Genomic DNA, 21,156 nt, shown 5'->3' with positions numbered 1-21,156 from the left:
GATACATATACACTATTTTTGGAGTCAGTAGCCTTTTCCATTTTAGTAGCTTCTTTTAAAAACTGGGAAGTTGAAGAGAATAGTTCAAGTCCGAAATGAAGGAAAATAAAAGTGGAGACCTAGGGCTTTATGGTAGATATCTGAAAGTCATGCTGAAATCTTGGAGTTAAATTGCACAGCACTGAGGTAGCAACCAGAAAAAAAGTTGTTGGACCTCAGAGACAAACCCTTTATGAGGCTGTGAGATTTATCTGATGAGACTTTCTTCTTTGGAAGAGAAGATTAGTGGAGAGTTAAAAAATGATGTTCTAAAAGAGAAAGCTTTTGTGTAATGACATGAGCAATCACTATACAGTACATCAGTAAGGACTTGTGAATCTGCTGAGTGTATATTAATGTGAGTTGATTAATGCCTCTTGGGGATAAAATCTGCCTAAAACTGCAGATAAAATGGCACCCATGAATTTTTAGCAATTGTTTCTGCAAAAGTATCTTCAGAACATTAAAAATTGCTTGGTTTTATTGAGGTGAAGAAAGAATTCAGTGTATCTATCTATTCCACTCTGCTCTTTGAGAGGCCATATATCCCAATCCCAGTGGACAAATTTACAAGGTAGGCTGAAGAATAGAGGGCTGTATTTTGTTTAGCATCTTTCCTTCCTTTGCTGCAGGTAATGCCTGGAAACTAATGCCAGGTGTGACCTTTCCTTTTCAGGTGAGCTGTCACTAGTTGGTATTACAGCTACAGGTATGAAGCAAACATACCTGGGCTGTAGTTTTGTTTTCGGCTAGTAGTCAGTGAGGTTGCAAAATAAACATGAGCATAGTGTTGGGCTCGAAATGACTTTAATCATATTCTTGTTCTTTTGAGTATGGACTGATTGAAGATTCCAATTTTCATTCCTGGCTATCATTAAAATGACTACAGGTAGATTTGAATCATATGCTGCTTCCTGAGCTCCTTTCTTATTCAAATTTTAGCCATCTCTTGGTTAACAGCAAGAATTGGAATCTATTCCTTTTTAATGGATAAATGTGCCAGAAGAACACCTTTTTTAATTTTTATTTATTTTTTAATTTATTTAATAATTGTCACTCCTACTTGTTTATGTTCAAGGTTCTTTTCTTTATATCATTTTGTATTCAGGCAGACTCCTCAGCTACCGTCATATGTATCAATTTCCAATTAACACGAAGAGGTGGAAATGCGGAAGAATTTGGATCTCATACAAGAGTTTTGAATACACCACTGTAACACCAACAGTTATTACAGGGAGAGTAATTGCTCTCCTCTGAGCCAAGTCTAGCCTTTTTTTCATTTCAGCAACAGGTTTTAAAGTAATCTATATTGGATACTTATGCTTGGGTAAGCCAAAGTCACTGACAGTCCCAGTAGACCTGCTAAGCACACCATGTTTCTTAAAAGTAATTTCTGATAGATAAGCTTTATTTGTTCAATTTCAAGATTTTCTCAAACAGACCTGCCTTCAGATAAGAGTTCAGCAATATCTGGTACTGAGAATCTAATGGAAATCTCAAGAATGCTAGTTCCATTAGGGGAAGGACAACTGAATTCTCAATATATTGTACAATTAAATAATTAATTTTCCTCCAAGGCCCCTTCATGAACTGATCACTGGATGCAGCAAAACTGGACGTAACAGCATTGTGAAAGGTCTTGAGCTATTGCCATCTTGCACGTCATTATTCTCCCTAGATGAATCACAGCATTTGAATGGAGTTTTTGAATTTTCAGTTTGTAATGGGACCAGAGTTTGATGATTACAAATGTGTTTCTAATGTCTGTTTGTATGAGATGTCTCCTTTGTGACCTTTGAAACACTCAAACCTTGTAAAAAAGAGCCAATGAAAGAGAGATTTAAATGTTTCCAGGCCTACTACTTGACAACACTCACTAACTGTAAGCTCTTTTAAGGCTCTCAAGAGGAAATTACTCAGGTGTGCATTTTTCCTTACGTACAAAAGTACAAAATATTGCAACGTTGCTTGTGCAAATCACAACATGCTAAGACCAGATAAAAGCTGGATAAAGAATGCAACATATTTTTGGATCACACAGAATCGCAGAATCACAGAATGGCCAGAGTTGGAAGGGACCTCAAGGATCATGAATCTCCAACCCCCCTGCCACATGCAGGGCCACCAACCTCCACATTTAACACTAGATCAGACTCCCCAGGGCCCCATCCAATCTGGCCTTGAACACCTCCGGGGACGGGGCATCCACAACCTCTCTGGGCAGCCTGTTCCAGCACCTCACCATTCTCTCTGTAAAGTACTTCACAGAATCACAGAATCACAGAATTGTAGGGGTTGGAAGGGACCTCCAGAGATCATCGAGTCCAACCCCCCTGCCAAAGCAGGTTCCCTACAGTAGGTCGCACAGGTTTAAGATTACATTTTCTTTTGCTTTCATTTTGTTTCTTTCATTCATTAACTTTTTATAAGCATGCTACTCCCTGAATATTAAATGTGAATTTTTACACAGTTAAGCACAAATGTATGCAGATTTATATAATAAAGAAACAGAAGCAATAGGCTGTGATTTATACTACTGAACAAAACCATTTACCCTAAAAAGATGCAGCCAAAATGATCTTTCTAGATGGTCCATCTCTACATTATCCCTTTCATTTTTTTCATCTTCTGGTTCTCATACATCAGATTAACACCTCCAAGACCTCATACAACTCAACTGTTCTCTACTGTTGGATCTCTTTGCCTTTTGTATTTCAGCCTTTTGTATTTCAGTGGCAACATATGCCTTCTATCTATTTTTCTCCCAAGTTCTTATAAATCATTGAAGGGCATATGGAATGTCTTTTTGGAGCTCTTCCAAAGGCTGAATGACTGCCTTCAACTGAGTTCAAGCTCAGTATTAGAATTGTGGACTTCAAAGCTCTACATGCTTTGAAATGATTGCAAGTAGCAGGTACAGGTGTACCAAGCTAAAAAAGAATTGACTAATCAGTAGAGAAATGTAACTTACCTCTGCAAGTCCTCAGAAGCTTCTGCAATCTTGTTGACATCCTCTCCAGCAGCACAAAATGAATTTTTTTCCTATGATTCTGAAGAGGAATACCAGCATGAAACTGTGATGAAAGGTGTGGGGAAGTAGCTTACTAAAAGTCCTCTAAGTAATGTGGAAAGACATATTTGCTTAAACCCACATACACAGGAAACATGTTGTGAGAGCTTGTTTGAAAGTAAGCAGTTTTAAGGAGTTTCATGCATTCATAATCACTGATGGATATACTGTACTTCACCCATTATGTTTCCCAAAGACTAGCTGTCACTGGCCCTTGCATTAACTCACTACTGTCTTACAGAACAAGACTCTACTGAAACACAGCCTCTGACAGAATAGCATCTTTGATGCTTTGACAAACTGAGAGACCAGTTTGTTTTCTGGGCTGCACCTTGACAGAAGAAATGCACTTAGAATGTAATTTTGAAGGGATAGAATTCAGTGAAACAATTTATTTCAGAACAAGGCCATGCCTCACTCCTTCTTGAGAGCTATTCTCATGCTATATTTCAGTTGTCAACTATTTTGTCTGCTCAAAGAAAAAGTAAGAAAGCATTTGGTCAATAATAGGGAATGTGCTCTTTAAAAAAACCTCATAGGCCATTTTATCAAAACTGCAGAAATGACAAGCAGAACAAAATGATATCCAGTCTTTGGGTAAGGAATGAAAAATTCTAACCCAGGAGAGTATTGCTGAGAAAGGTGGTCAAGTGAGAACAGAAGGCTTGGGATGGGAAATGTAATCACAAGAACCTGTCACTAAAACAGGAGATGGGGGGCTGGAGAATGTATGCAAGAGCTGCAGGAGAGTTTCTGGCTATCAAGAATCAAAGAACAATCCCTATTTCATGCCCTATTCCCACCATGAATTGCAGGTAGGCAGGTAAACGTGGAGTGCTCCCTGTATTAGCCATTATTTTCATCTGTGCATACATAATACACAGCAGCAAATCCCTGGCCTTATTAGGCCCTCCACATACCCTACTTCACATCCCAAAAGCAGCTTTGTGTGAGGAGGCTATTCAAAGGCATCAGTAAGACACTTAGTATTGTTTCCTTCTCTCTAGTGATGGTTTGTTATGACAAGAGTATTGGCTGCTGGAATTAGTATGCTCTAAAAAAGCCTTTGTGAGTACCAGCCAATAAAATAATATATTTAACTGGAATCTGAAGTGCATCTTACTGAGATAATTTTTTTCAAAAGTGGGAATGAAACAAAGACTCCAGTGTTGGTATTACTGATAAACATCAAGAAAGCTTGGGTCAATACAACACTCAGTTTTCCCAAAGACCTCCAACCTTGAAAAGCCAGATTTTCAGGAGGCCTTGGTTCTTGTTAGGGCTCATCAAATAAGCAGGCAGGCTTTCGCAAAGGAAGCAAAAGTGCAGAAGGCTAGAAAGATGGTTGGGAGCCGCAGGAGAATGAGCATCATTGGCTATCTGATCATTTGGATAGAAAAAGTCTATTTAAATATCTCAGCATCCCCTCACACTTCAGGAGAACAGTTGACAGTTCCTTAATAAAAAGAGGAAGAAAGAGATATTTTTGCTGGTTAGGAATGTGTATTTTAGTATACCATACTTTACATACCATGAAAATACCATGGGAAAATACCGTGCTAGATTGGAACAGGCTGCCCAGGGAAGGTGTTTAAGAAATGTGTGGATATGGCACTGAGGGACATGGTTAGTGGGTGTGATGGACATGGGTCAATGGTTGGACTGGACGATGTTAGTGACCTTTTCCATCCTTAATGATTCCATGATGATTATTGACAATTTATGGTGTTTTTCTGTGAGATAATACATTACGGTAGACATTTGTCAATCTACAATAGGAACCAAAGTCAGTGATGGTCTGTGTTGAAAATTATGTTGTGATGAGCTTAGCAGGACCCAAAAAATGTAATGAGAAGATTTTAACAGGGAATGCAGAGAAGGTAGAAGCATCTAGCAGAGTTGCTGAAACAAATTTGCTTGTTATTGATCACTTTAATTAGAGATCATAATTGACAAGATAAAGTCTCTACCTTCCTTAATTTCCAAATAATCTTTGAGCTGAAGAGAAAGGCATTTCTGTGGAGTGCCTGCATCATTTTTCTGCTGCTGCATTTGGCACATGCAGTGTTAGCTTGGATCATTTTTAAAAGTCATGCAAGAGATAAAATAAGAATGCTTTGCTCTTAATTGAAAATATAAACGACAGTGAAACATTTAGAGCTCTAAAAACATAAAAGATGGGAAAAAATAAATCCATTCATGTTGTGTAAGATAAAAATAATCTCTAACCTGATATGTAAGTTAAAGTATTTGTCAGGGTGTAAAGCACATTAGAGGGATGCAAAGAGTGAGCTGCAGTGCATAACATCTCAACAGAGATGTACCTGGAAGAAAAGTGGGGTCAAGTGTGTACCTTAGCTGAACCTCTCAAGCTTGAACTTTCCAGTCAAGGAAAGAATAGGAATCAAAATCCTCTTTGCTGCTTTTTAATAGGAATGTGAGCAATGGAAAAGGCCAAAATCCCAGGAGACTCTCTCTGGCAGACACAGAAGTTATCTGGATAAAGAACAGGCAAATGTGCTTCAGTGGGACACAGAACTGCAGGCCAGGGAAATCGAGCAGAAGTAGTGCTGCATGTCCACCCACCTCTGCCACCCTTGTCATCCTCTGGATGTGGCAAACTGCGATGCAGGTCATTGGAGAATCACTGAATAAGTAGAGCTGAAAGAGATCTTAGAGCCCATCCACTTCCAATCCCCATCCCCTCCATAGACAGGGCTGCCACCCACAAGCTCAGATTACACAGGGCCCATCCAACCTGACCTTGGGCACCTCCCAGGAGGAGGCACCCACAGCCTCGCTATGTAAAGAATTTCTTCCTAAATATTTATTTCAGTCTACCTTCCCTCACTTTGCCCAGAACTTCCCATATTACTTGCAGCCAGCATTTGGCCCATCCTTCCTGAAACGCCGGGCATTGGGAGGTCTGCCTCGTGCAAGTCCCATCCTCTCTAGGACTGAACAAAGAGCCTGTGTTCACTGAAGCATGTCATTTGTATTTTGTGGTAAGCATGCAGGTTGGATTTTGGCCACTCCACCCAAATGAAGTACAGAGGTTTCCAGCTGTACAGGTATTTCCTTCCTCTCTCTCCCCTTTTTTTAATTATTTTTCTTCTGTGAAAACATGAGAGCCTGTGGGGTTTTGAGGCAAACCGATCAATTGCCACACATTGGCTAGAAAGGATTTTGAATCACAGCAAACCTTTGCTGACCCCGGGTTGAATTTCCAGTTTGCAATAAAATCCGTGCGTTTCCACTGGCTTCGGGTTCTGTTGTGAACATTATATAGCATCTTCAATTACAAGCTGCTGCCTCAAAAAAAAAAAAAAAAAAAAAAAAAAAAGTAATAAAAAAAATGGTGAAAAAAAATTTGGAGGCAACTGTACTTAATCAAAAAAAATCCAAAAAAATCCCAGCACTGGCCCTTGTATATGTTATTCCAAATGCTTTTCAGGGTCCTAAGGTCCAAAAGCATGCAGACTCGTGCTGCTTTCACGGAATGCAGCCCTCACTGCCTGGCACATCCCAGATCTGGGGCTACCCAGGTCCTACGCCGTGCCCGCTGTCCTGTATCTGCACGCAGATCTGGAGGAAAGGTCAGGTTTTATTACATGCAGAAATAATGGTGCAAATGGCAATACTGTTTATTACAATTTCAATTCCAATCAATCAATGAGACTTCACCGGCACCACGAGCTTGACGAGTGTTGCCAAAGAGAAGGGAGGGAAAAAAAAATCCCGTCTCGAAGACACAGCCCGCCCGGGGCACGGCTAGAGCGCAGCGCTCTCAGCCCGATCCACGACGCAATTTTGGAACCAGGAGCACCGAGCGAAGCACAACCTGCTCTGCCAGACTTTCCCTTTGCAAACAGTGCCTGGGACCTCCCAGACCCGCCTCCCCTATCCCGGTCCCCCCTCTCCGCCAGCTCCTGCCTTCCCCCGAAGCTGTGCCCGCCCGGGGGGCTCCCAGAGCGGTGCCCAGAAGCGCCGTGCCGAGAGGAGCCGAGCTGAGACGCGCCGAGCTGCTCGGAGACACGCAGAGCCAGGCAGTGCCGAGCCGAGCCGAGCCTGGCAGCGCCTCGCTGAGCCGTGCTTAGTCGTGCCGAGCCGAGCCTGGCAGTGCCGTGCCGTGCCGAGGCGAGCCGGCGCTGCCCCCACGCCTGCAGCAGGAGGCGCTGCCGGGCGCCGCTACGCCCGCGCCGGGGCCGCGGGCCGGAGTCCCACATTCCCTGTGCCAAGTGCCGGGGAGCGGGGGTTGGACTCGCGCTCGGCTCCTCCCTCCCGCCCCGCTCTCCCGGCAGCAAAGTAACTCCGGAGGACGAGAGGAGCCGGTGCTGCCGCGGTGCTGCGCCCGTCGCGCCGCAGACGGCTGCCCCGGCGGGCGGGCGGCCCTGGGCGCGGGGCTTTCCCGGGCAGGAGGGCTGGGCGAGGCGAGCTCCGCCCGCCGCCGCGGGCCGGGGCAGCCCCGGCCTCTTTGGGAAACTTCTCGGCAAGTCGGCATGGGGGCCGGCGCCGCGGCCTCTCTGCCGCTGCTGGCGGCGCTCGCCCTGCTGCTGGCCGGAGGCTCGCCCGCTCTGCCGGGAGCGGCCCGCGCCCAGCTTTCCGCAGGTGAGTGAGCGAGCGAGCGGGGCCAGGTAGGGCGGGACGGGGCAGCGCCCGCAGGCGTCTGCCGGACCCGGGCTGTGGGGTGCCCGGTTCGTCGCCTGTTCTCGGGTTCTGCGGGTTTCGCGGCGGGCGCGGGCGCCTCGCGGAGTCCCCTTGTTCCTCTCCGCCTCCTGCCGCCGCGGCCGCCTCCCTCCCTCCTTCCCTCTCTCCCAGGTGGCGTCGGTGCTCGCGGAGCGCTGCTTCCCCGCCGAAACTTTTCCCGGCGCTTCGCAGCTCCCCGCGTCGCTGCCGCCGGCTGCCCCCTTCCTATAAAAGAAAAAAAGACCGAGAAGGGGGAGGGAAGGCAGCACGCGGGGCCGGCGTCCGTTTTGTTTAAAGCCGTCAACGTTTCGCTCTTTTCTTTCATCCGCCACGGGGCTTTGTGGGAGAAAAGCCGCCGGGAGCGGGCGGTGGGCGCTCGGGTAGGGGACGGATGGCCGTGCTCCGAACTGTGCTGTGCTCCGAGCCCCCGGCCACTGCCGGTGGGTGGGTTCCTCGGTTCGCTCCGGATGGAGCTGTGGTGCGACCGTGGGTTTTGTTCGTGGTGCGAAGTGTGGCAGTCTGGCTGAACTCCGCGTTTCGTTATTATTTTTCACAGTACTTGCGCCGAGTGCATCAATTGGCCAAGTATCAGAAACCTGTTAATGTAGGATACTAAATTGAAAACTTGAGCTCGAAAGCTGCCACTAATAAAAATAGATGCGCTCCTGAGGCTTGAAGTGCAGTTTTTGTAAGGGCTTTTTTTGTCATTTTTTTTTTTTTTTTTCCTGGTGCTATCAATTAATTTTTAATTGAGAAGTTTGAGACGTGTCACTGTCAATTAAGAACAGTACTAAAGCAATAAGATAAGCGATGCTCCTGCAAAGAGATTACATCCCTCCTGTGTGGCTGCCTTGGGTGCCCATAATTTAATGTCTGCGTATCAGAACTGTACGGTTACGTAAGCACCTACAGAGACCTTCAGCCAGGGAAGGGACTTTCACTGTCTGTGGGACCACTGTGTTTTAGGAGCAGCTAAAATGAAAGATGTTGAGATATACAACATCTCTTCATTCAAAACACTCTGGGATCGGACAGTGGTATTGCTGTACAGTAATTTGTGAGACTAGTGTTTAGTTCTTACATAAAGATTTTCCTACAAGCTTCCTCAGTGGCAGAAGAAGAGTGGGAAGTTCTGATAACTTAAGTGCTCTGTGGTATCTTACGCAGAGTGTGGCATGTATAGCTTTTATTGGAGCTGAGAGTACAAGAAGGCAGCTTTGTACCTTGGGGTATGCGTTAAGTAAGCTGAGAGGAATGCTTGGAGTTGCTCTGACCAGAGTAGGTGAAGCTTGTCAAAGAGTTGGACAATCGTATCTAGGAAACATGAGATACAGTTTTTGTGCAGCTTGTCAGCAGCTACAGACTGGTTTCTATTGGCAAGCATCAAAAATACTGATGTGTTGTGCTGTCAGGGGGTTATTAATGCCAGACTAGGTCAGACTTCCTTGAAGGTTTGGAGAAGTGGCTTTGTCAGGAGTCGATGCTTGCAGTGTGTTCAGTTGAAGTGAGGTGTGATGCTCTGGCATTGTTTAGATACACTCAGTGTCCTCGTGTAGACCTGTGCACTGCTGAATGCTTACTTATGATTATTCTTGGTTTGAAGGGTCTGGATTTAATAATCATGACAAAGATTGTTTTTGTTCTATGTTCTAAACAAGTCCCTGAAGCACTCTGTTTTGTGTTTTGTCATTTTTGCCCATTGGTTAGACATCATCACCCACCCCAGTGTCAGTGGATGCAGGACACAGAGGTCAGGGTTTGTGTCTCTGTTTCAGTGAGGGCCCCACTGCAGCCTACAAAGATTCCTACACACGGAGCAGATGAGTGTCTGTTTCCCTTGTAGTGATCTCTGTCTTTTAGCAGGAGTGATGCATCTTCCTTCCACTGTCTTTCCCTGTTTTCCCATCTTAATGTAACAGCATCTGGATTTCCGTGTTAGCCTGAACTCGTCTCATTTTCAGCTTCCTTTGTATTAGTATTCTTACTGTATGAATTGCAACAATTTTAAATTTAAAACGGTGCTAATTTTTCATGTTAATTAATGATATTAATTCTGTCTGGACCTTTTACAGATTTTTCTCTCAATGTCATTTTTTTTCCATTTTATGATGCTTTGCACCACTGTTGAATGGCGAACGTCAGCCAGATCCAGAATTCCTTGTATAAATTGGTGTATTTATTCAGGGTCTGATCAAATGCCAGAGAACAAAGTTGGCCTTCAGGAGCGTGTGTGTGCTGGAGGTTGGTTAGCTGCTCTCCCTCCTAACAGATTCCATGAAAGCAAAGCAGAAGGCGAGAGGAGGAGCAGCGGCAAGTTAGGAGAAGGAACAAGATGCATCTTGTAATTTGTTGCTGTCTCAAAAATTGCACTTGTGTGCTACCTCCACCCCCTTTGCACGCAGTTGAAATGCTGTCGTTCCTCCTAGGGCTCAAAGGGGAAAAGCAGATAGCTTCCCTCTCCCCCCCCCCCAGAGCCCAACCGTAATCCACAGTGTCGTATTTTCCTGCTTTCTGTATATTGTTGCTTTACACTGTTTCTTTCCTGACCCCTCAACTTGGTTTGTGCCTGTCAGAATCTAGGCCAAAATGTTTTGGCAGCGTGCGCTTTGTTGAAGTCTGGCTATTCCTTATATAGCACCTTCTTTCATCTGTGACTCCTACAGTTCGATAAAGAACAAGTTAAGCTTGTTTTCACAACTTGAGAATTTTGAACTTTTTTTTTTTTAATAGTATTTTTAGCAATTTGAGTGTTTTCAATTTTGGGGGGGAAAAACTATTTTCAGGTTGTTTTTTTTTTTTAATTTTTATTTTAATGCTGTCTGCTTGTCAATGCATTGCATTGCTTCAGACAGTATCTGTGAAAGTGTGTGGGTTTATTTTTAATATAAAACAAAAGATCCAAGGATAGAAGTTCTAAAAAAGAGTCAGCCTACCTGGAGTTATCTAAGTGTGGTGTTTCAGACCATAGGGATAATTAAGGATAAAAAAGAGATTTGTACATTTTACAAGTTCAAGCACTTGATTTGAGTAGTTGTTCTTTGTATTTCCTCATTCAGAGTACTAACAAATGAACAGACAAGCATAAATGTTTCTTAATTAGTAATACACGCTTTTTTTCCATTGATGTTGTAGACTATTTCTCCCAAAGACAGAACATAACTAAGTTGAGAATTTGATATTATGAAGCAGAAAACATTGTTTTTTTTATAAGGATTTTGTGGTTTGGTATATTTACATACAGAAACATGCATACGAAATCACAGTAAGTGCATCTATTTTTTTTTTTTTTTTTGTATTTGTAATAAAGTGGAATAAGAAATCAAGAATGCTTCGTCATTGTTTTAAAATCCTTATTAAGCAGTTAAACTCAAATTAACCTTTTGCTGCCAGAACAGCAAAAGTCACTTCAGTCATGCTTTATTTTTGGATGTGCTACAATTTGTGTATGATACACAGGGCACACTCGTGCAGGGAGGCGTGTGTGTGTTAGAGACTTCTCAGTGGCTTTTTTTCCACCAAGCTGTTGAAACGTATTGACACATTACATGGATGATGAGTGGAATTAAAAATGATTTTCTCACTTCCACCCCCTCCTCTCCAAATGTTTTACTTTCATTTGCGTGTTCACTTCTCTTCCATGAGGGACTGCTTTCTCACCTCTATTACAAGTATAAAGTGTATATTAATTTTTGAAGTTGGAACTTTCATGGGAAAATGAGCTTGAAAGCACCCAGAAGACACAGACTGTACAAGTTCTGCTTAGTCTATTTTCTCTGAGAAAATCATGGCAGGGCTTGATTAGTTGGTGTAAACAGTCAATCTTGAACCAAGCGCTGTCTTGGCAGTACTTAATATTTTCATTAGGTATTAAAAAGAAGTGAGGGAAAAGATGAAGCAACCTGTAGAGGTCAGCATCCAGTCTCTGAGAGTGGGCACTCTGAAGAGTGATATGGGCAAGGTGAGTGGCTTTGTCTGGTTGCTGTCTGTCCACAGAGACAATGTGTTGGTATTTAATGTCATTAAGTGGTTTCTCACAACCATAATTGTGCCTAGTAACATCTTCAATCTGTATCACTGAGCATTTATAATATGTGGATTACATGTTGTGTGGAAAAAGCTACAGTCCTTTGTTTATTTTGAATACAGTAGTTTTGTTTAATGTTTTCCATCTCTTGCATTGAAAAAGATGGTTAATAATTACTCCCAATTTATTTTCATGCCATTCAGGATTCTGTAGCATTCTACACTCTCACAACTATTCATTTTCTAGTGTGAAAAGTGCAGTTGTAGCTCTTTGCTAAAAAGGTACTGTTCTACCTAATTTTTCATCCCTTTCATAATCTTTCTGTTTCTTTTCTAGTTTTACTAAGTTCCTTACAGTATCTGAGGCACAGCTGCCCAATGGATTTATTTAGTGCTTAATAATGATTTCTGGCCGTAGCCATATCTGTCACTCCCAGCATGTGCTTTGCCTTCTTGAACGTTTGTACCACTGCTGGTTGTGAGCTGAGAGTTTCATGCAACTATTTAGTTTGCTGCTGAATAGCTGAGATCTCATAGTTTAATGATGGTCATGAGATGGCTATGGCAGACCCAGCAGGTGCTCTGGGAAAGGGGACAGTCTCTTTGAGGAAGAGAACTTCTAAACGAGGCTCTTGAAGGACCTCTCTTGTTGGTGTCCGGGAGAGTTAACCCACCTAACTTTGTTGATTTTTCTCCTCTTTTTGAAATGCTTGCAATACAAATGAGATAAAAAGAGTTCATCCTCTTATGTGAACGTGTTGGCAATATTTTGATTAAAATACAAAGATGTTGAATGGTGTTGTCTGGGTATTTTCTGTTCTGGAGTCTTTATGGTGTCTGTCTATAACCTCCTTAGCTGGAAAACCTTTGGGTCATCTCATCTCTCAGGACTTGAGTACACCACTAAGCAGCAGCTCTGCCTCACATTAGCATCTGTTTTGGGGAAATCTCTACTCTTCCTTTTGCAGCATAGATTGCATTGAATGCATAATATGAAGCCTTTGGAACAATTACTTTAGCAGTGATAACCAAGTGAATCAGGACAGGGCTTGTGTTTTCATGTGCTAATAGGATGTTGGCTGTCATCGTTTATTATTGTCATGGAAAGACGCCTTTGTAGTGCTGCTCCCAGAAGTGTGCACTCAGATGTGGAGCTTCATTTACCATCCTCAATCCCATTAAGCCAATTTAAGTTACTGGTGCCACAGAGAGGGGGGAATTTTCATCCCCTTAATAGCTCTTGGGTCTTTGCGCTGGATCTGGCCTCAATACGCCTGCGCGTGAGTTCATTTAGCTTTACATGCAAGTTCTTGGAGGAAAGGTGAGGTTAGTTACCTCTCCATTGGTGAGTTTAGCTTACTTGCAGTTGTGCAGCCTCATAAATCTGACGCATGGGAGAATGAGGAGGGGTGGTGTGAAGTGAACCTTCATTCATATTGATTCTAGGCTGTGCCTGCTGTGTGGCATTTCATTCATCCAAGCAAGTGGAAGGAGGAGACAGAAGAGCAGAGGGTGCCATGTACTCCTCCTGAAGTTTCGGGAGTTAGGCTGAATGAGGGCAGCTGGGTCTCTGTCTCTTTCCTTGACACGCATCTTTGAATAAACAGGGTGGAATGTGTTCAGGACTTAGGGGAGATGACACCTAGATGATACCAACCTAGAATTAGAAAATGTTGTGACACACAGTTTGGTGTGCAGCAGGAACTGGTTTTAAGCCTGGTTCAGCAGTCTCACCTTTTTCCCTCTGTAATCTGTTCTTCTCTTTCCGTGTATGGGCTCTCGTAGGGACCTGCTGTGGCAGCATGGGGCAGTGCCTGTCCTTTCATGAATCCTCTGACTGCATGGGGCTGTGCTTAATTTGAAACAGAAGTTCACATTGTGCATGTACATGTTTGTGGAAGAGGGAAAATAGTCATGATTTCTGCAGGCTGAGTGGAACTGTTAGAAGAGTGGTAGATGAAATAAAAAGGCATTTTGTCTGAGCTTATTGCAGAACTGCTGCAGGGTCCTGCTGCACCTGATTTTGTAAATCAGAAAATCATAGAATCACAGACTAGTTTGGAATGGAAGGGACCCTAAAGATCATTTAATTCCCTTGAATCCCTCCAGGGATGGAGCATCTACAACTTTTTTGAGCAAGGTTCCGGCATCTCACCATCCTTTGAGTGAAGTATTTTTTCCTATTGTCTAACCTGAACCTACTTTAAATTCAACCTGATATCACTTTTTCTGTCATTAGAATTACTGACAGAGAGTCCCTCCCCCATCTTTCCTGCAGGCTTCCTTTAAAACTGGAAGACTGCTATAAGATCTCCGAAGAGCTTTCTCTTCTCCAGGCTGAAGTACACCAATTCTATTATTTTGTGCTTCTTCCTGGTGAGCACTGACTATTGTTGACTTTAAACTCCATTGTTTAGAGCTGTGAAAAATATCTTGTTGAAGTCATCTGTAGTTTGTGCTTGTTGCATGAAAAACTGTTTTTAATCTGCTTTGGCCTTCTGAATGTTAAGCTGCTCAATAGCCATTGAAGTTATGGAAATAATCTTGCAATAATCCATTTTAAAGAATACTTGCACCTTTAAGGAGCTTCTTTTGGTTGACTGTGTATCTTACATATTTATCTGTAACTGAGCTGCATTTGCTTGTTCACAGATACGGTAGTCATGGCATAAGAGCTAAGTATCATTTAGTGAAGTTGAAACAACAGAAGTATTTAGGTTTGCTTTCTGTACTGGTATTTTGTCTCCACTAAAGTTGGAGTTAACAAATCTTTCCATGTATTTCACTTAGGAATCATTTATTCAATCTAATCAAACCTCTTTTGTGATTGCTGTCACAGCCAAATCTTAGACTGACAATGCTTGCACTGTCTTATTTTAAACAGTTTAAAAATATTGGGACTAATATATTAGTTTAATATGAAAACAATGAACTAATGGAACAGAGCTGTGGTGTGTTTTATCTGAAGATCTACAAATAAAAAGTTCTGCAAAGTTTTTGATCGAAGTAATTTCTGTTGTTGATACATAAATTGTATAAATTGGCTGCAGAATTGAGTCTCTGCAGGGAGAATGTGACTTTAAAGCACTGTGTGGATGTCCAGAAATTTGAATTGCTCTTTTTGTTGAAACATCTTTAAGATCGAAATACGTATATTCTGGAGTAAGAGCATAGCATGATGGTGGTTGGAACTAGATGGTTTTTAAGGTCTTTTCCAACCCAAAACACTCTGTGATTTGACTCCATGAGAATATAGCAGTGAGAACTGCTATGAGGTAGTAACATGACACATACATGATACAGTGGTCTCCAGTTAACAAAAATCTGAGTTCCTTTATATAGAAGCAATAAGTGTTGGCTACTGCCAAAAGGAAGGAGGGCCTCCCTGAAATGGCAGCCAACCATTCAGCCAACAATGTGGTGACCTTGTACTGCTGTCAAGCAGAATAAGCTATAATGGTAAACTTGTTTTCCTGTAAGCTTAAACTTAGGACTACATTAGGATTTTTTGCTGGTGTAGCTAGGTTTTCTTAGTATGTTTGTGTGTGTTCTTCCTTAGGAAGGCATGCAAAACAAAAATAAAATCAACAATAAACCAAGAGTTTTAGGTATGGATGAAGCCTTAAGAACATTTTCTTTTCAAATACTCTGGAAAATAGAAAAAATAGTATTTCTCTAGCAACACACAGTAACTTTAACTTGTAAAGGCTTGCTTTAAGGCAGGAAGTACTGTGTGTTTCTGCATTGACATGTTGGACATTTCTTTTGAGAGAATGACAATTATTTGGAATTGTTTGATTACAGTAATGTACTAAGTATATGCTTTAGCAAGAGATTCAAGAAATTTCAAAAAAGAACTTGAGAAATTAATTTCTTGAGGGTTGGTGCCATGGAGATTGAGTTCTGTATTCCATGCTATGAATAATGTGAGGTTATTTTTGTTAGCCAGTGTGTGAAAGATTGCACCCTTCGGTTTGCCAGAATGTCATTTGCTTTTGCTACCATTTACAAAAAAGATGTGATTACATACATTAATTGGGTGGTAAAAGAAGCTGTTTCTCAACTACCATGTCAGATTCTTAATTCAGCTGAGTTATGAGGTGATGCTGTATGCTTCAAAACTGAGTTTTGATGCAATTCTAGCTTGTTCATTCTAATTATTACACACTAGCTACTATATTTGTACTGAGGTGCAGTTGTATGCTTTCTTTTATATATAAACACTTGCTCTGTACCAGTAAAAGTCACCAATGAATATTAACTAGAAGAAAAGTGTCATAAGGAGCAAATGTTGATACAGTTTAAGTAAACGCTAAACAGCGCAGAATGAAAATTTAGAGTGGATAAGTGACTTTAAATCTTGCTTCTTTTTTTTCCTTTTCTGTATTTCCAAATACAACATGTCTTTATGTCTTTGTTTGTGAGTCCTATCCTTGAGTGCTTTAGGATACCTGTTGCTAATTAAGGATATAAGCAATAAGGAAGACTGTGTTGAAAATCTGAATCTGTTTTTATCTTAGCTACAGTGAAAAAGGCCTGACTGAGACTTGCCCTGTAGATACTAGTTGGAATAATACTCCAACTTGCTACTTTATCTTTTCATTGTATCTGTATCGTTTCTTAGGCCAGACTAAGATCAAAATGTGTCAATCTTGGTTCTTCTTGTGTTACCCATTTGCCTGGTTTTTTTTTTTTTTTGTGTGTGTGTGTGTGAAGGTGCTTATCGAACATGAAAACACTGAAGAAATTTAGCAGAGTTCATGGCTTCATAAAGCAGAGATAAGTTATCAGTGCTGACTGCCGTCACAGTTCTTAAAGTGCACAAATTGCTAAAACCTACTAATCCAAAATACTGAAGGCAGTTTCATATTTTGTTCAACTTCTCATTCCTTTGAAGACATGCTTTTTATACTTGTGGAAGAGATTTCTTCCGTTCTCTCTCAGATAAGTATGCTGAAATCCAAATGTTGTGTATGTTTTAGGTAGACAATGAGTAAACAGATCGAGACACTGGTGTATTAACTTCTCTGCTTTTCATTTGATGTTTTACAGAGGAGATGATAATGTTGGTTTAAAGAATAATAAACAAACAAAAAATCTAAACCAGTAATCCCATAACCTTTTCTTTACCTTCCTGAAAAAAAATATTGGATTCTTCTGTTCCCACTGCTCTTCTCCCCCATTTTTATTTTTATTTCTTCCCTCCCCTCCCCTTTTTTAGTATCCTTGACTTTCCTTGCTTTTTGCTGGAGACTTGTGTGTTTTTGTGCTATAATTGAAGGGAGGTGAAGTGTATGCAATTCCTTACTGTGAAATAATTAATGAGTATAAATATCCTTAGACGTTTCAGTATGCTTGTATGTGCTCCACCTTTTAGCAGTTTCTCTGTATCTCTCTGTTCACATGAATGTATTCTTGCTTTCTGTTTTTCAGGCTTGAAAATTCCCAGTGAGAGACTTTCTTCTTTTCATAACAAAAATCTCATAAAGTGCTCTTTTCAGTCTTTGCCTTATTCAATTCAAAAAAGGCCCACAAATATTCTTTTTGCAGTCAGTTTTTACTAGCAATCCATCCTAACCTAACTTTGAAAGTACTGAAAATTGCCTGCTTATTCCACAGGCTTGCCAGCCCTTCAGCGTATGAACACTTGGTGTGCATGGCCTTGCTTAGTGCAAAGGTCTATTTACATTAAGTTTCTTGTATTTGTAAGTCTCTGTGGGCTGGCTCTCCTTTTCCTTTGTACCTCCTCTTTCAAATAAAATGGCACATTAGTAACATATCTCAAGCCTCAAGCTTTAGTATCCCTGTTCCACATAGACATAAATATGTAATGTGCATGCATATATAAGTGTACAATGAGGACAGCCTATTTCCAGGTGAGGGTGAAAACTTCAGTATGTAATGCTGAATTTCTATATCAGTTGAAACAAAGCTAGGTAATGAAATTTCTCTGGTAAACACTGGCTGACTGGATGGATGTAATATGTAATCCAGCATTAAGATGATTTTTCTGCTTGTGAGTCAGCTGAAACCTGGCAGTGAGGAGTTGTCAAATTACTCTTTTTTTTTTTTTTTTTTTTTTAATATTAACTTAATATTTTAAAAACAGTTCTGTCACCAGTTACTGAGTTCAGATGCTGTTTAGCTTTTGCTTTTTCTTTTATAAAGATAGTTTTCATTCTTTGATATGTCTTGTATGAGTAATTAGAGGTTGCATTCTTTGGTGGTGTGTTATTCTAAGTACTTTTTTCCCCCTGTTTGCCTTGAAACGTTCCTTTGAAATCCCTGTGTACTGGTTTGGTTAAGTACTACAGGATAGGCTAACAGCTCTGTCTGAGTCATGTTGATGGCATGAGGTGCTTCCAGGTCTGCAGTCCTTTCCAAGGATGAGTGAGCTCGTCTCCCTGTACGTATCCTCTGCCTGTGCAGCAGAAGTTAGCTGTCAAGCTCAGTTTATGGGTTGTTTTAAACATGCTGAATTTAGCTGCACTAAACAGCTTTCTGGGGGGGGATGCAGTTGTTCCCTTTGGCTCACTTATCTGAATTTCTTTGAGTTTGTGCTTCAAATGTGCAACTCTTATGTTGATTTATTGGCGTTTCTGTCAACTGTTGAACAAGGAGTTGCGTGAAGTGATCAGCATTTGGGAAGGGCAAGACAGTGTTCTCACTGAGCAAGGCTGCACAGATGTTCTTTATGAGCATCCAGAAGAGAGGAGTCTCTGTACTACTTTCAAATTGACAGAAACCATGTATTTGAAAATCTTTGACTTTGTTTTTTTTTTTTTTTTTTTTATGAGCTACGTGATGAGGCTGTGAACCTGAAAGAGTAGCATTTGTGATTAATAATGGCATTTGCAGACCTTCAAAATACCGGAATAATCCGTTGGATAGTTTTGTGTAGTGATGGTATCCAGATGCTAACTATAAACACTTCTGTCTGCTTTCTTGAACACAGAATGAAAATGTGTGTTATGGGAATGAAAATGGGTATTTAGTCCAGTTTCATGAAAGCATTTTGGCCATATATCTCTTAAAACACATATTCTTCATTTGCCAGCATGTGAAATAATTCTTAATTAATCTACTATTATTATTATACAGTCTTATTCTGTGATGCTAATTGAATTAGAAAAAAAAAAAAAAGGCTGTTTAATGGAAATGAATGTGTGATTAAAAAAAAAAAAATCTGCACTTGGATGTTGAAGCATTTGTATTGTTAACCTAAATCTGAAAACATTAGGCAACTAGGAAATGAAGTAAATGCCAAAGAAAATGCTCAAATTTAATTAGTTTGTGTATTAATCCCTAGAGGCTACAGGAACAAGTGGATGAAACTGGTGAATGTTCAGTTGTTTCCAAAACGAAGTCAAAATTTGATTCGCCTTTGAGGTGTGACTGCAGTGCTGATGTTGATGCATAATGGACGTTTTAAGTTTTCTCTGAATGATGTTCTCTTGGCACTGCATGGGCAGTGCTTGTAACAAAACTGTAGTGAAAAATAAGTTCTTACAATTTCATGGCCTGAATAGCACTTTCAAAAGTGGAGAAATGTATTAAAATCTTGCTTTAAGGAGAAGTATAAATACATTACTTTTCTACATCAAAATGTCGGAACAAAAATAATTATTTTTAGTGGACTTCAGCCTAAGGAAGAGCAACTACTCCTCTATTTGGAGGGGAAAAAATAAAGGTTCCTGGGATCAATGCTGTTTAAAAAATAAAATAATAATAAAAAAATCTTGAGCCATGAAGATCCCAATCCTCTTCTGTATTCTTCTGAATTATAGCAGTGATTACCTTGCATTTGAGGAAGGAGTCCTGAGCTGGTAGCTTGTAGCTGTGGTAGTAAAGTGAAAGGTTTGGAGAAGGAAGTGCAATTTTAAAGGTGGCAGAGAGGGCTGTGAAAGTCGAAGTTTTGGAGTTTCTTCAGCATTGTTATGTAGAAGGTGGACTGAGAACCAAAGGAATTCAAGTCCGTGATGCTCTCTTGTTTTTGATTCTCTAGGAATAACTCATGTTTTATCTGTAAAAAGAAAATTCCAAACCTTTCTGGTCATGCTATGTGTTGATTTTATTGCTGGCTTAAACAGAACAGAAAAACAAACCAATGTGGTTGCACGTAGGACTACACCTTCTTACCCAAGACCTCATTTTGCAGGCTCCCAGCTGCAAGTCAGAGGCCTTTGGTAATGTTCTTGGAAATTTTCCCTGTTTCTTCCTTTCTTCTGCTCAACTTTTATTTTCTTGGTGCTTTTTGAAACTCCCAAATTTCGATATCTTCGTCCTCCAGTTTACTGTATTAAAAAGAGCTTGTTAGGGGAGGTATGCAGGTAAAACTGACTCCTGTTTGCTTTCTGAGTCTTTTCTGAGAATTTCTTCATGAGAGACAACTGTCCTTGTCACCAGACCATTCATGCCTTTCTTTTCCATCTTTTCTCATCTATTTGTTTACAATGTCCCAAATACAGTAATTAAGCATCTGACTGAAGTTGCATTTGTTTGTGTTTCTAGTGAAGAATTAAGAAAGAAAAACAACTGTGTGGACTGTTTAAGCAAAGTGAGGCCTTTTTATGTAAAAGATTACTTTGGCTATGTTTAAGCCCAAGGAAGTTGATATTTCCCATTTATTTATGCTTTTGAGGTTCAAAACCTCTTTTTTTTAAATGTTTTTAATAACAACATTAAGAATGTTAACGTTGTAATGAACCAGTTGTACGAAATTTCTGTCTGAAGTTTAATTAAGAGAATTTGCCTTTAGCAGTGTATAAGATAAACTACAAATGATTGTATTTTCTGTGTAAATGTTTAGTAATTGATGTATCCTTCATAAATGGAACCAGTGACTGTCGGAGGAATGTGTTTATAGCTGTTAAAATATATAAATACTCTGAGCCTCCTGGGAGTACTATGGTTTCTTTTATATAAGATTGATCAGCTCATGGAAGACAGAGAGTAGTTTGTTCTCAGACACTGTTTACAGATTCTGATACAATGAAAGGCTTAACACCAGGAGATGAAGTGCAATAGGAGAAGAAGATACTGTTAATGGAGGACTTGTCAGTGTTAGAAAATTGGCTAATGTATAACAAAAGATAGTAGCCTAGCAGATAGTCAGAAGATCAGTGTACAAGAAAGCAAACGCAGGCTATATTTAAGTGGATGTCAAAACTTGGATAAAAGTTGTGAAGTGTAATACAACTTAGGTTGCTAAAAGTTTTGAAGACTCTCAAAACCCACACACTTAGGTAAATGGGTAAATTCATTTTTTAAATGTAAGCTTTTAACTTGATTGCTTGTGAATAGAAACATTTTTGAAAATGTTTTCCAAAGGCAGAACA

General features: G+C 40.7%; 1 protein-coding gene across 1 annotated transcript in view; it reads left to right on the top strand.

Moving 5' to 3' along the window:
* The first annotated feature begins 7,328 nt into the window (after positions 1-7,328).
* The window catches only part of PTPRK (protein tyrosine phosphatase receptor type K), a 393,137-nt gene continuing 379,309 nt past the window's right edge, over positions 7,329-21,156 (top strand). Inside the window, exon 1 of the mRNA XM_052698882.1 lies at positions 7,329-7,717. Coding sequence (XP_052554842.1) covers positions 7,609-7,717 — 109 coding nt within the window. The 5' untranslated portion in view covers positions 7,329-7,608. The remainder of the gene's footprint in view (positions 7,718-21,156) is intronic.

The sequence above is a fragment of the Tympanuchus pallidicinctus genome, unplaced genomic scaffold, assembly GCF_026119805.1.
Source record: "Tympanuchus pallidicinctus isolate F22 unplaced genomic scaffold, pur_lepc_1.0 scaffold1, whole genome shotgun sequence".
NCBI classification, from domain to species: Eukaryota; Metazoa; Chordata; class Aves; order Galliformes; family Phasianidae; genus Tympanuchus; species Tympanuchus pallidicinctus.
Note: the sequence above shows the minus strand (reverse complement) of the source record. Positions and strands in the feature narration are given on the sequence as shown.